The sequence below is a fragment of the Malus sylvestris genome, chromosome 2 (assembly GCF_916048215.2).
Source record: "Malus sylvestris chromosome 2, drMalSylv7.2, whole genome shotgun sequence".
Classification (NCBI taxonomy): Eukaryota; Viridiplantae; Streptophyta; class Magnoliopsida; order Rosales; family Rosaceae; genus Malus; species Malus sylvestris.
In genome coordinates, this window is record NC_062261.1 from 32,091,241 (window position 1) to 32,106,908 (window position 15,668).

General features: G+C 37.5%; 2 protein-coding genes and 1 long non-coding RNA gene across 3 annotated transcripts in view; 2 read left to right on the top strand and 1 right to left on the bottom strand.

The window, feature by feature from the left end:
* LOC126582879 (uncharacterized) overlaps nucleotides 1–15,668 on the top strand; it is a 52,495-nt gene that overhangs the window by 26,923 nt on the left and 9,904 nt on the right. The gene's annotated exons all lie outside the window — the stretch shown is intronic.
* On the bottom strand, nucleotides 1,087–3,750 carry LOC126582861 (NADP-dependent D-sorbitol-6-phosphate dehydrogenase-like). Its single transcript, XM_050247091.1, has 6 exons — nucleotides 3,412–3,750; nucleotides 3,082–3,176; nucleotides 2,882–2,999; nucleotides 2,461–2,593; nucleotides 1,623–1,842; nucleotides 1,087–1,513 (listed from the first exon to the last, which is right to left on the bottom strand). Exons 1-6 carry the CDS (start codon nucleotides 3,542–3,544, stop codon nucleotides 1,283–1,285), a joined length of 930 nt encoding a protein of 309 aa, XP_050103048.1. The 5' UTR covers nucleotides 3,545–3,750; the 3' UTR covers nucleotides 1,087–1,282.
* LOC126582949 (uncharacterized) lies at nucleotides 11,557–13,394 on the top strand. Its single transcript, XR_007609636.1, has 3 exons — nucleotides 11,557–11,581; nucleotides 11,708–11,750; nucleotides 13,333–13,394. It is a non-coding gene; the product is annotated as an uncharacterized LOC126582949 (long non-coding RNA).

The window sequence follows — 15,668 nt, forward strand, 5'->3', positions numbered from 1 at the left end:
GGAAGAAACAATGATACACGAAGCGCTAGAAGTTTACAAAGACTAGAAAAAATCTTAACCCTGATGCATTTCTAGAGTTAGCTAACGATAAAGAGATTAGCAGTTGGAATTTCATCCAAAAAATTGACGACTTGGAATATTTATGTGACATTAAAATATTTAGCATTGTGCTCTTAACACCAAAAGTTTGAAAAGGCATAACTACCAATAAAATACACCACAACAGATAAAGGATTGGGCATATAACCTAAAAGAAGACAGCTTCTCCATGCTTGCACCCAGCACAAAGCAGGGATTTAGTTCGAGGAAGAGTAGGATCTGCAGCTACATCCTCCAATATTTGAGTGTGCTCGCTAACAGCATGGTATCACATTTCTATAGGCACAGTTGGTCTCAGCAACCTCTTGCAAACAAAGAAAAAACATAACACAGTCACTATCGACCCTACGAATTAACTGGTTACGGAATTTATAAGTTAAGAGAATAAATTCATAAAAACATTCCCGAAAATTGCTTCATTAGAAACTCGAGAAAAGTAACATACCTGAAAATTGCTTCACTAGAAACTCAATATGTTCATTGGACCCAAAACCTAACACCAACACAAAAATTGAAGAGTCAGTTGAAAGAGATTGAAACGAAAACAAAACTCCAAATCTAATAGAGGTATTGAGAGAACAGTGAACAAACCTTATTTTGTGCCTCGTTGTTTATTCTTTGTTAACCTTAATCATTTTTTGTAAGCTATTGAACGTTGTGATACGGTTTATAGGTTTTACTCCGGAATTATGTCATATTGCTTTTGTCAAGTGGCAATTTAGCCACCTAGTTAAAACATCGGTGACATCCCTTTCCGTCAAGTTCTGATCTCTTCCAAGTACTAGACATCGCTTCAGTAGTTGTATAACTTGCATATATTTATGGGGGGGGGGGGGAACATCACTGACCAACCCTTGTGTTATTCCCTCGTGAATTTCTTTTAGTATCGTAAAATTCTTTCCTTTCGGTTATTTCAAGATGAAAGTTGAGCTGCAAACTCAACAGGCCAAATGCAAACAGAGGCCATACAAGGGAAGACCGTCAAACTAAAAAGAGTTAAGTTCATTGAAAGATCAAATTTAGTTTGTGTCCGAGTTTTATCTAACATGTCTATTCAACCTTCACGATTGATTCAGCTTTAAGTTTACAACTCAGGAGAAAGAAACACGACTCCGGTCCTTGTTATTCTTTGCCAACACAAGGCATTTGTTCTCATGGGTAGAGAGAACAGTTGCAGGCAAATCTATTCAAACAGATCAACGCCCCAGAACTTGCAAGGTAGATTTGTCCGGTGTTTCCTGTTTACCTTTGCAATCAGGTCCATGTCCTCTTTGGTGAGCTCAAAGTCAAAAACTTGAAAATTCTCTTTCAATCTCTCAAGTTTTGATGTCTTCGGGATGACAACTGTGTTCCGTTGGATGCCCCACCTTAGAACAACTTGGGCAGCAGTCTTTTTGTATTTCTCAGCCAGATTCTGACAAAAGAGGAATGCGATTGAGAGGAAACAATCTTACTATATTTGACTGGTAATTTGAAAATAAATCCAGTAATTCAACTTCAAGTGATAGAAAAAACGACCCTACCTTAAGAACTGGATCGTCTAGACATGAAACTGAACCAAACCACTCGCTGTTGGCCACAGCACCTCCAAGAGGAGTGTGGGCAGTGACACAGATGCCATGCTTCTGACAGAATTTGACAAGAGATTCACGTTGGAAGTATGGGTGAGTCTCAATCTGATTCACTGCGGGCTTCACTTCGGAATAAGCTAAGCAATCTCTCGTCAGAAAGATATCATAGTTACTGCAGAAAGCACAATTCATATGCAAAACAATTGACAAATGAATGAAATTAAAATGCCAGAATATAGACTATGAATCTTCCACTAGGGCTGGTGCCATATGTTGCACTAAGCATGAAAGAGATAAAGAAAATTTAAAGGAGCTTCCCATATCATTTGTGCATATGCAGAAGCACCCAAACTTGTTGATACTGTGTGGCACAACTCAGAGAATACCGAATTACTGAAATAAACCTAGTGATATTGCGACATAATTTATAATCTTTCTCTAACAGCACATATCATGTGTAAGTTTGTATTATGCATCAACAAGCAATAAGACACAATAGTTAACCTCTTCCTGAACTAAACTATATGATATCTCCAACCGAAGCTGTATTTGTAAAAATTTATTACCGTTTTAACGCGCACACACATTACTGCAACGTTTCAATTTTCTTCAGCACATTCACTTATATTTTTGTGAGTTGGTTTCCCATATATACCCCAAATGAACTAGGTTGCATAGCTAATACCGTAATATATTGCATAGGAAGTAAAAGGGAAATATAACCTAAATTCGCAATATCATTATTGATTCAAGTAATGATCCTTGAAATGTGCAAAGTTTGTATGATCACCTAATTCCAATGCTACGAACTAAACCCATAGAGACCAGCTCTTCCATAGCATGCCAGGTAGTTTCCAAAGATATGGTTGTGTCTATTTCTAGCACCCCATCCTCATCCAAAGCACTGCCAGTCGTACCAACTCCTGCATGTATATAAATAAATACAACAACAACAAAGCCTTTTCCCACTAAGTGGGGTCGGCTATGTATATAAATAAATAGACAGATGAATTCAATAATCAATATAAGAGAATCCAAGCTGTAGAGGCATCAGTTGGTAGCAAGGAAACTGTTTTCCTTTTGGAGTAATCTATAGTTTTCAATCACACACTAGTATTGTCAACCACATTTCAAAAAATAGTAGAGCACAGGTCACATAATATAATACAGAGAGGTTTTGCACAAAGTAGTCAAATACCAAGAATTAATACCGGTATGCTTGGTGGCAACAGGAAAGTGAACAAGGTACAGATCCAGATAATCCAACCGAAGCTTCTTCAGACTGTCTTTACAGGCCTCTACAACGTGTCCATGATCCGAATTCCAAAGCTGCATTAAGGATGAAGAAACAGAGAGAAAAATACTAGTCAGCCGGAGCGGCAAATAAAATTTTGATTGAAAATACACTTGCCTTGGTGGTGATGAAGAGATCCTCTCGCTTAACAAGCCCAGTCGAAAATGCTTCTGCAAGTGCCTCCCCAACTTCTGGTTCATTCTTGTAATCAGCTGAAAGCAGCATTAACTCGTCAACGCATGTTACAACCGCAAAGGTAATTTGTGCTACAAGCTACGAATTCCCGCCATATGGGCAAAAATGATTATGAGAAGGTAGATTCAAATGTTTTAGCTGGGAAACCCAGATGACAAATTAACGAAAGAAAAGGAAAGAAATCAAACCCATATGAACAAACAACAAAGTGTAAAGCTGGGTGAGAATTAAGGTGAATGGATAGTTGGATACCAGCGCAATCGAAATGGCGATAGCCAAGGTTGAGGGCATTGAGAACGAGGTCTCTGATTTCTTTTCCTTCCATGCGCCAAACACCCAGACCCACTACTGGCATGTTGAACCCACTGTTGAGTGTTATCGCCATTTTTCCTTCCTTTCTTTCGAGTTTGGATTTTGGCCTCTGCCTCTGCCTCACTCACTGTAATAGTGGAGTTTGTAGTCCGCGACGGCAGCTGCTCCGCTATAATCTCATCCAATTGCCTTTGTCTCTCTCCGTATTAGTGGGCCATTATACGATGGATTTAAAGATCATATCCTCTTCTGATAAGTCCAAAGGAGAGTGATGATTTCTTTTTGTCCATTTGTCGCTCTTTTTAGGCAAGCAAGGGATATTTTTCAGTGAAATCCAACACAAAATCACTGTTCATTAACAGTGAAAGGGCGGAATCGCCCTTTTTCTGTTTTTGTCCTCCTTTGCACTGAAAAATGAGTGCTTCATCGTTATCCTTTCCTGTTCGAGTACAGCAGAAGTGAGAGGGACAGGCTTTGTTGGAGTGTCGTTTTCCTATATATACTGTCGAGGCATTAGAAACTCAGACCGACATCTTCTTTCTCCTTCCGAATATCCCTTCCCCATTTTATTTTATTTTATTTTCTACTACTAATTATTATATATTTGGCAAAATACCAAACCCCTCTCTCTCCCTCTTCTGATAAGGATCTGTTTCTTGAGCACGAGAAACTGTTTCTTGAGCAGAAGAAAAGTCTTCTTTTTCTCATTCAGCCTTTCTGTCACTGTCAGTAAAATTTTCAACCAATTGCTTTGAAGATCATGAGTGAATATATGAATGATTGGCATTAAAAAGAATATAATAATTTTCATCATCGTCGATCAGCAGAAGCTCCACAAGCGAATGTCACTTTCCTCATATAAGTCATACATCATAGGTTCTTCAGTGCCGATTTCAATTCTTTATTTTCGTGGCTTTTTCTGCCTGTTTTGGTCTCTCTCAAACCCTGTGTTCTCTGCGTTTTCCATCTCCACATCCTTCTTATCTTTTCCATCCAAATTATCTGTTTAAATTTCTTTCGTTTAAAATCGCTGGACAAGTTAATTGTTGCTGTAAAGTATCTGCTTCTACGGCCGTTCTACATCTATTCACACTGTTTGTACTTTTTTCGGTCTGGGATTTCCTGGTTTTGGCTAGGGATAAGCAAACGAGTGCATAACTGTGATTATTTACTCATAATCGTTTATACTGATCCGCATAGCCATTTATTTGTCAAGTTGAATGAGCTACATTATATTATAATTAGCTATATAAACCATACACTAATTATCAATAGTATTGATTTAAGTTTTGTCTGATAGAGAACATAATTTGTGTTAATATATATATAAAATAAATGGATAAACGGTTACCTGTTTATAACAACGGTTAATACATATAACCACCTATTTAAATTTCACGGATAAATGGTTATACTCATAACCGTTTATTTATCTAAACGATTATCTATAACTGTAGCCATGAAATTTAAATAGACAGGTAACCAAGGTTACCCATAACCGCGGGTATTTTGCCCATCCTCCTTCTGGCCTGAATTTTGGCTGATTTCCACCCCTTTCATCGCAACCTGTCTTCAGATCACTACGGAACTAATCTTATTTAGTTGAGGTGTGCTTTATTAGAGAGAGAGATGGCAGCGGCGGCATTGGTTGGAGTTAGAGGTGTGTTTTATAGGTGAAAAAGGATAACATTTTTTTATTTAGTTAGAGGGTTTTGTTTCTTTGTTTAGATCTTAGGTATTACTAGATAATTTGGTTGTCTTTTGTTGGAGGAAATAGTTATTTTTTAGGGCTTTGGATGCAGCCTTTAAAGTTTAATGTTACTTGCTTTCAATCCGTTTAGAAAAATTTTATTAGAAAACTTCATTTTAATCCTTGACAAAAATGACTTTTAGATTAAAATCATGAGTAAGATTAAAATCTAATTTTAGTTCTTTAATATATTACCAACCTCATTTATTAATTATATTTTGATTTTTTAATTATTTCTCTTTTTCTTTCTATTTTTTAATGTATTAATTTTATTTCATTTATTGTAATATATTTTGTTGTAAACATTTAGATAAATTAATTTTTGTTATACAATATGTACTTTGTCATTTCCATTTAGGTACATTAAATTCATTATAATACATTTCGATACATACATTTAGGTATACACATTTCCGTTCATACATTTCGATACAAACATTTAGGTATATTAATTCAATATTTCGGTACACACATTTAGGTACATTAATTTAATATAATACATTTAGGTGCATATATTTCGGTACATACATTTCAATACTAACATTTATGATACACCTCGACCGAAGTCGAGACGTGTTGGCCTTCACGTGAAGGTGATGTAGCCAAGTGTGCAACAGAAGTGTATACGATACTAAGAAAATGCGAATAAATAAAAAACCAACCTAAGCTAATTTAACTAGTGATACTAAATAAGTGCGTGAAAGTGGTCAAGTACCAAATACAAGTATTCAGAGCATAGGCAATCCAACAGTGCAGTCAAACCAACTAAGTGCTAATTATACAAAACAGGGAGAAGATCCCTACTTATTTATGAATATGTCAGAACCGCCGGGAAGTCCTCGTGAGCCATCCAAAGATGATCAGCTACATAGAACCTTGAGGGGTGCAAAACAAAAGGGTGAGTGGGCAAAAACAAAACGTTTAAAAACACATTTATCTTTTCTGAACATAATAATCCCTCACTGTAAAACCCGTATAGTTTCAAAAAAATAATACTACGTATATATGTAAAGCAATGCATAAGGGTAGTGAAACCCAAAATATGCCATGTCATAACGTTTCAACTTTAAATCAAGTAAGCTAGGTGTAGAATCAATATAAATAACATGCCAGTCGGAGTCACCTAATGTGACCTATACGACTAGAACCATAGCTCATCAACCTAGGCTAGCACACAAGTCGGAGTCACCTGATGTGACTTGTACAACATGATAGTTATAAATACGTACACTCAAGTGCTACGATCACGTGAAGGCTGTGCGATAAATCGCGGGTCACCTACGAGTCGGAACCACCTATTGTGGTTTGTACGACAGGCTGGCACCAGACTTGGATCCAAGGTGAGCGTGTAGTGCAGGAGGTGAATGATCACGTGAAGGATGTGCCCTAATCCCCGGGCGAGAGCACTAATATCGGGTGCAGCCCTGATGAGTTCTAAATAAATATATGCATACCAATGCAACACAACCCATTCAATCACATCATACTCACTTGAAGCTTACCTGAGTCTTCATAGCATCACACAATATAATTCACAAGTAACTGTGCAATACTCAAAGTGCAACTCATTACGACATGGCATTCAAAGTATAAATCATTTAAGAAAACGTTCTGTAAACCATATCATATATATATATATATATAGAGAGAGAGAGAGAGAGAGAGAGAGAGAGAGAAAGAAAATGCCCAGTCACTGATAAGTAGCAGGATCGTAGCCCTCTAGCCTCGGTTGTCCACGCTCGTCATTAGGGTACGTCTCACCTATATGCGAAATAACTAATTTTGCATTAATTTTAAAGCACATACACAAGCCTTAGGAATAACTTCTCATACGTTACTCAAATGAGGTGTTTGAATATACCAACATAATCTACTCAACAACACGAGCACCCCCATATTTTTAGAATAATTTTTAGATGCCACACGCGCCCTCATGCACCAGCCAAGGCACGGCCACGCGCGCCTACAACGCACAAGCATGTGCCTGGCACACTGACGGAATCCCTAACGGCGTTAGGGAATATTCCGTTAAAATAATAAAATATTTTGTTAAAATCCTAATGGAGTTACCTGACGCCGTCAGTATATTCCGTCAAAGTTGACAGAATATTTCTCTTCTTCTCCAATGTCTCGTCGGAATCCGCCACCGACCGCTGTCTGTTATGCCAGAAATTGGAAAAACTTCAAACTTCAATATCTTTTTCAATTCTCAACCAAAGTCCATGAAATTTATATGAATTTGAAGTTCTTGAAGAATATAACACAATCGTACACAAAATCCTATGAAAAATGGTCGGAAAAATACTTGGAAAATCTAGCTACCTCTGCAACTTCTCGAAACCACGCGTCCCAACGTCAACTCTGTCCCAAATCTAGTCTAGGGTCTCTAAGAAGTTGAATAAAAGCTTCCTCGAGCCTTAAAACTTTGTGAATCGTTCGCGATTCACAAGTCTCAAATTCCCACTATGCCAGAGCTCGTGGAACAACAGCTAAATCTCACCAAAACTAGAACCTATGGGTATGGTTAGGTTTGAGAGCTTGAGAGGAGTGTGATGGTGATTTCCAAAAGCTTTATCCGTGCAAGTTGATGATGGTTGGGTGTTTGGGTGCTACGGTGTACGGATGAGGAAAAGTCGAGAAGGTGAGGGAGAGAAGAATGGTGCGTATGTGTGTGGGTGTATGTGTGTGTGAGTGCACGAGATTGGTCAGAATAAATGATCACAAGCCCTGATTGGGCTGCCGTGAGGGGGGGAGAGAGAGTTATGTTAAGTGGCCCAAAGAAAAATGAAATCAAACCCAAAATCTGATTGGGCCCAATAAAGTAGGAATTAAGGTGATTGGTGGACAAGAATAGATATAATCCACCCTAAAATATATTTCTACCCATTCTCGCTCATTAATTGCCGTAACTTTTCCGTTAGAAAATCGATTCGACTCTAACTTGCGTCAATGCGCTTGTGACGTCGAGTATGATTTAATCACGACGGCAGAAATAATAATTTAAAATTGCATATTCACATCCACGTCACTAAGCCAACGAGGGTATATTCGTCACTTTACACACTCGGGGAGAAAAATATATAATAATTTGGGACGAGTCGTCACAATTTAAATACATTAGTTCAATATAATATATTATTTAGGTACATTAATTCAATATAATATATTTCGGTACTAACATTTTGGTACACACATTTAAGTACATTAATTTAATATAATATATTTCGGTGCATATTGCGGTACATACATTTCGGTACTAACATTTAAATACATTAGTTCTAACATTTAAATACATTAGTTCAATATAATACATTTCGGTACTAACACTTAGGTACATTAATTGAGTCTTTCAAGTTTGAAGAATATTGAATTAAATTAATAAATTAAAAAACTCTTTTTTGGTAAAATTAAAATTTGTGTATTAATAAATTTAAATATTTAATGGAAGACATTAAATAAAATGCAAATTAATTATTTTGAATTAAAGACATATAAAGGGATTATTGTGACAGCCTGTTTCTAATTTTATGATTTTATGAATTTTAAAAACTTGATTTTACGAAAATGCCTTAGAGACGAGGGTATTGATTTTCGTTGATCAATGATTAGTAAGGTGTATGAAATATCCCTTTAGCATATTCCGGAAATGCTCGTTAAAATGGGTGCGTTGGCACAAGTAGAAGCGGATTAAGAGTAATGTTTTTACTATTTATTATTTTATTTTAATAGTTGTTATTAGGAAATTGGGAAAGAAGAAGAAAAAGGTTACGGGGAGAAAGGAAAAACGGAAGAGAAAGTGATTGGGCAAAGCTGCCTAATCAAAAGAAAAAGAGAGGAAACATGCAGACGAATCGAAGAAGGAGGAGATGAGTTGACCAATCAGGAAGAGAAGAAAGAAGGAGAAAGGAGGGAAGGGAGGAACGGGGAATCACGACCCGCAGATTGGCAACCCGACCCGGTCGGTGCTCTTGCCATTTCCGACGAGTTTTGGCCCATTTTTCCGACAAATTGCATCAAACCAACCCTTGTAAAACCCTCCACGACCTTCCCTCTACCCATTCCATCTCAAATTTGGAGACGTTTAGCCTTGAAAATGGAGGAACACGTAAGGAAGGGAGCGGCGGCTTTGGTTCGAATCACCCAATCCCGCAGCAATTTCTTTCAATTGCCACCACCCATAACTTCCTCTTGAGACCTAGAACAAAGCCCAAACAGTAGTTGGAGCATCGTAGTTGATTTGAAGGTCGAATTGAAAGCACCCATTTCTAGGGTTCTTCACGGTTTTGGCAAAATTGAAGTGTTTCCAGGCCAAATTGGCCTTGGCCTCAGGCATAAAGTTTACTCTACTCATTTAGATCTTCAATTTTGTATTTTTTGAGAATTTTTGGAAATAGTTGGATTTTTCCGGCGAGCCGGGGCGGCCAACTGCCACCCGCGGCGGCCCGTGCGGCGGCGCGTGGCCAATGGCCCGCCAATGTCATTCTTAGCATGTGTTTAAGGTTCTAGGTTCAGTTTTGATAATTGATGGACTTAAATTGAGTAATTGAACCTAAGTTCGTTTCGATTCGTGGTTAGGTGAAAATGTGAATTGACGATCCGACCGTTGGATCATCACCAAACTTTGATACGTTGTATTACGTAATATTTGAGGATTATAGGAACTTACGGATCGGGAATCCGATTTACGGATCTTTTGGAATTAGAGTTGTAAGTTCATAAAATAGAATGTTAACTGTCACTTGGTTTTGGAAATTGACGGAGATCCGACTGTTGGATGGTAACGAATTTTTAGGATGATGTCCTAGAGGTATATGGTGGACCTCTGGAAGTTATGGATTTGAAATCTGAGTTGCAGATCTTCCGGACCGAACTACGTAGTGACGTGTCTTATATAAGTTATATATTCTATCGATATGAATTCTAAGGTTGGATTTGATTATTGTTCTAAGCGCTGATCATCTTGACGCCTTGATGTGTGGTGCTACGGAGTTGTTGGGCGAACTCCAGGTGAGTGGGCAGTTTTTGTTTTTCGTATTACCTATATACTATTAATTGTCCCAGAAATTGAATTTATATGAAAGTATGTTTTCAATTGCCATGATGCATATTATAAATTATATGAATTGATATTGATGCATATATATATATATATATGTGAATTGGTGTTGTGGACGCACAGGTGAGTATCAGGTGAGTTTATATGGTTTATATGAATGAATGATGATGTGAATTATGTTGAGAGCTCATAACCTGCACCCCTGGTGTTAGTGCTTATGTTATTCACCCTGCATCACACGCTCACCTTGGATCCAAGTAGATGCTAGTCGTACAGATCACTAGAGGTGGTTCCGACATGCCAGTCGTACAGACCATTAGAGGGGTTCCGACTGGTAGGTGACCTTAGATTATGTGCACAGATGATTGATGAGAGAAGCACTAGAGCGTATTATTTCACCATCTTAGTCGTACAGACTACCATAGGTAGTTCCGACTTATGTGCAGTGTAGTGTCGTACAGGTCACAGTGGTGACTCCGGCAAGGCCGTACAGGTCACAGTTGGTGACTCCGGCTGGATGGGATATTGAGCTATAGAATCAGTCGTACAGGACCACTGTAGGGTCTCCGGTTGATTTATTATTTCGCCTGATTTATATTGATGCATTCATACTATATTTTGGCATATGACATGGCATGACATATTCTTTTTGAAAAGCGATGAAGGATTGTGATTTGAGCTTTTGATGATATATATATGTTTATGTACTACTTTTCTGGGAAAGTATACAGGTGTTACAGTGAGGGGTTAGAAATGTTTTAAATGAAATGTTTTCGAAAAACTTTGTTTTACTGACCCACTCAATTTTGTTTTGCGCCCCTCCAGGTTCTAGTTAGCAGAGCTTTGGTGGCCACGAGGAATCCAGCGGTGTTTTGACAGAATTCACAAAAGTAGGACTCAACCTAAGGTGTTTCATCATAGTAATTGTATTTTTTTAAAGCTTCCGAACTGTGTAAATGGTTACGTCACACTCACGTGACGGCCAGCACGCCATCCTTCGGGACGGGGTGTGTCAATTATAATCAATATGTAATCTAAAACCAGGTTTGTTTAAGTTTTAATATTATTAAAGGATTAAAGTTAAAAACCCCCAAATTTTTGGCATGGCGTCGATGAAATTGTTTGGTGTGGTATTGTTTCTTTCTTTGTATTAATTGAGCTTATAATGTATTTTAAGGCCTGTATTATAGATTTTTTTTTTCATTTTTTCATATCAAATCTTAAATTATCGGTGTTAATAAAATTGATTTGGTTTTGCAGATCATAATTTTTAAGCGACAAATCAACCTGCAAATTCAGTTCAGGTATGAATGCTTCCGCTTATTTAGATTGTTGAATTGATCTTTACCTTTACTAGATTTTATTTTTCCATGTTGTTTGCTACATTATCATGTTACTTTATTATTAATAATACTAATTTGGTTATGTAGATTAAGATTTTTAAGCGAGAATCAAGTTCAAAATTCAATTGAGGTATGAATCTTTTTGCTTATTTGGGCTGTTGAATTCATCCTTGCCTTTATTGCATTTCTTTTTTTACTGTTGTTTGTGATGTGAAAATTACTTGACACACAAATTAAACCCTATTGATGACAATTGTAGCAAAGATGTAAGTAGAGATCGTTCTAAATCGAGAATTAACTAGGGTTGCTAATCTACTCAAATCAAACTCTAAAACACTATACTAGACTTAAAAACACAAGAATAGACTCTATAGACTCTAAACTGACCTAAAATACCCAAATCTGCAAAACTAAGTGAAATTGACTCAATTCTAAACCTAACAAGTGATTTGGACGAAATTATAACTTACTTTGACTCAAAAGTTTAAAAGAAAACATATTGTAACTTAACTAACTCAGAAAACACTTAAAAGACTCAAAACAGCACAATACTAACAATTAGACTCAAAACAGATTCTAGAGATGAAATTGGACGAATTTAAGACTAAACTAAGACCCAAACAATGTTTATGGACTAAACCTACCCTATATTGACTCAAAACACTCTAAAGAACCTAATTAGGATAGATTTTGACCTAATAACATAAAACAGAAAATGGTGTTTGATTTCTGACGAAATTGAATTAAAACTAAACAAATTGCAAATCAAAGTAAACTAAAACGAAATTAAGATGAATTCAAGGGTGAAAAGCTAGTTAAAGGATCCTTCTCCACACATGAACATATGCAACATAAATCAATTTCCAGTATTGTTTCTTTAAACCATGAACGACAATGCCCCAAATTAATAGTGAATGCACAAATTAACTATCAAATTTCCCTAAATTCATTGAATTGGATGAATGCATGCAACAACCCAAATGATTCTTCTCAAGTTCCCTATATGAACAACATGATAGAGATACATTCAAAGATCATTAAATTCCATGGAAATCATAAGCATTGACAAAATCTGATGGGCTAGGGTTTCCACAAAATCTGATGGGAAAGGGTTAGGGTTTTGGAGATAAAAGGCTTGGCCCATCCAAGGGAGAAAAGAATTAGGGTTTTATGCAGATTTTTTAGGCTTCTAGAACACTAGGTGCGGCACAACCATATGGTAGATGGATTAGGGTTTAAACTTAGCAGAAAATAAAGGATTAGGACCCTAGGGGGCGGCATGGGCTTAGAACAAAGCTGAAAAAGGATTAGGAAACTTCCAATTCAAGAGTAGAAACTTTCAAGAATGGAAACCTCCAAGAATAGCAACTTCCAACTTTAGAAACTTTGGTTTCCAATTCTGAACTCTTTGTTCTTCATGTTCATTTCTTCATTTCTTGCCTCCTTTGATCTTCAATTTCGTCCATCCATTTGACTCCAAGCATGTGATATCCATTTTATGCTCAAAATTGCTTCAAAAGGCTCCAAATTGCACTTTCTTGCCAACTTTGTCATTTAGACCTACAAATACATGAAAATAGCTTAAAACACTATAATAACCACAAACTAACTATAAAAGTGCAAGAAAACAAGCTAACTAAGTCGCATAAATATGCTCCTATCAGTTTGGTGCATTTTGGTATCGATTTCATTGTAATTTTATGGATTTTAAGTGGTTATTTGGATTTTGGATTGTGAGAAGGATTTGGTGGGTTTTCAAGATAATCATATAAGTTCCTACATTATTTGAAGTCTGTCAGAACCGTCGTACAGTCCTCGTGAGCCACCAACACGAACATCTAACTAGAGCCTGGAGGGGCGCAAAACAGAAAACGTGAGTGGGCAAAAAACAAAGCTTTTGAGAACCATTTCACTTTCAAAAAATAATAACTCTTCACCGTAAAACCCGTATAATTTTCCAGAAAGTACTAATACATACGTATATAGAAATCATGCTCGAGAGTAGCAAAAACCAAGTATATGCCATGTCAAGTATCTCAACAATGAAATAGGTAAGTCAGGTAAAATGAATCAATGCAAAATGATATGACAGCCAGAGTCACCTAACGCAACCTGTACGGCTGAACCTATAGCTAATCTACTAAATCTGCACACGAGTCGGAACCACCTAATGTGGTATGTACGATAGACTATGTGTAAATAGGTACACTCAAGTGCTACTATCATGTGAAGGCTATGCGAAGTATCGCAAGTCACATACGAGCCAGAACCACCTAAGGTGGTATGTACGACAGGGTAGCATTTGCCTTGGATCCAAGGTGAGCATGTGGTGCGGGAGGTGAACGATCATGTGAAGTTTAGGCCCTGGCCTCGGGTGGTGCACTAATACTGGGGTGCAGGATAATGAGCACTAAATGTATTTATACATAACCATACACACTACAGTCATTATTATCAATATGTACTCACCTGAAGCTTACTTGAGCGTCCGCAGCGTCATGCAATAATATGCATATCTATACTAATGCACATACTAAAATGTAATGCAATTGACATGGCATTTAAAAAATGTAAATCCATTTAAAACAATTTTTGGGAAAAATGTAAAGCATATATACGTATTTATAGAAAGCCAAAAGCCCACTCACTAGTATGTAGCAGGGTCGTAACCCCCGAGTCTCGCTTGGATGTGCTCGTCCTCCAAAAACGTCTCACTTATATGTGAAACAACTATTTTAACGTTAATTTTAAGCACATAACCAAAACCGTGTAATAAATTCTCATACGTTGCTCAATTGGAATGTTTGAATATACCATCGTGGCCCACTCAACACCACGAGCATCTCCATATTTTTAGAATAGGTTTCCGACGTCCCACGCGCCCTCACACGCCGGCCATGCGCAGGCACGTGCCTGGCACACTAACGGAATCCCTAACGGCGTTAGGGAATATTCCGTCTAAAAACTAACGATGTTACCTGATGCCGTCAGTATATTCCGTCAAAGTTGACCGAATATTCCTTATCTTCTCTAGTGGCTTCGCCAGAATTTGCCATCGGCCGCCGTCTGTATCGCCGATTTCTGGAAAAACTTCAAACTTCAATATCTCACTCATTTTTCAACCAAAATTCATGAATTTTATATGGATTTAAAGCTCTCAGAGAGTAGAACACAACCTTACCTATTTTAAGTCCAAAATATAATGGAAAATAGCCGGAAAAATCCTTTGGAAAAACCAGCTAAACCTGGAAACCCACAGTCGAGCTTATTCCGACGTCCAACCTTAACCAAAACTTGTTTAAAACACTGGGGGAGTGGCGTTGATACCTTTTTGAGTCTTAAAACCAAGTGAAACTTTGGCGATCACGTCGGGGAAACAGGGCACCCCGTTAAAGCTCCTAAGTTCTCGAGTTCCCGTGAACCATTCTTCGTTCCAAAGGTATCACTAGGATAGTGAGACCCTGGGGAACATGATGATGTGAAGTTCGTGTTCAATCTGTGAAGTTTTGGAGGGGTTTGTGAGCTGGGGGTCTAGGTGTACGAAGAGAGAGAGAGTGTTCGAGAAAGAGGGAGAGATGAATGGTGAAGTTTAGCACGTGTGCGTGTATTTGGTCACTAGATTGGGCAGAAATAAGGGAAGCAGGGCCTTGATTGGGCCATGAGATATAGGGCTAGTAAATGATCCAAGAACAACCTTAAATTTTAATTGGACCAAAGAAAGTAGGAGGTTTGGTGATTGGTCCATTTCCTTAGCCCGATTACACATTCGTTTATTCGTAATATTTTCATGACGAACCCAACTCGGCCCTAACTCGCGTCAACGCTTTCGTGACGTTAAGTACAATTTAATTACGTCAGCGAGAAAATAATTTAAAATTATCTACGTACATCAACGTCCCTAAGCCTCGAGGGCATAATCATCATTTTCACGCATTCGAGGATAAAATATATATATTAATTTGGGACAGGTCGTCACAAAAACGACAAATGTTTCTTCAAAATTTTTCATTAAAAATCATTCATTAATGTGTTTTTCAATGCAAATTTG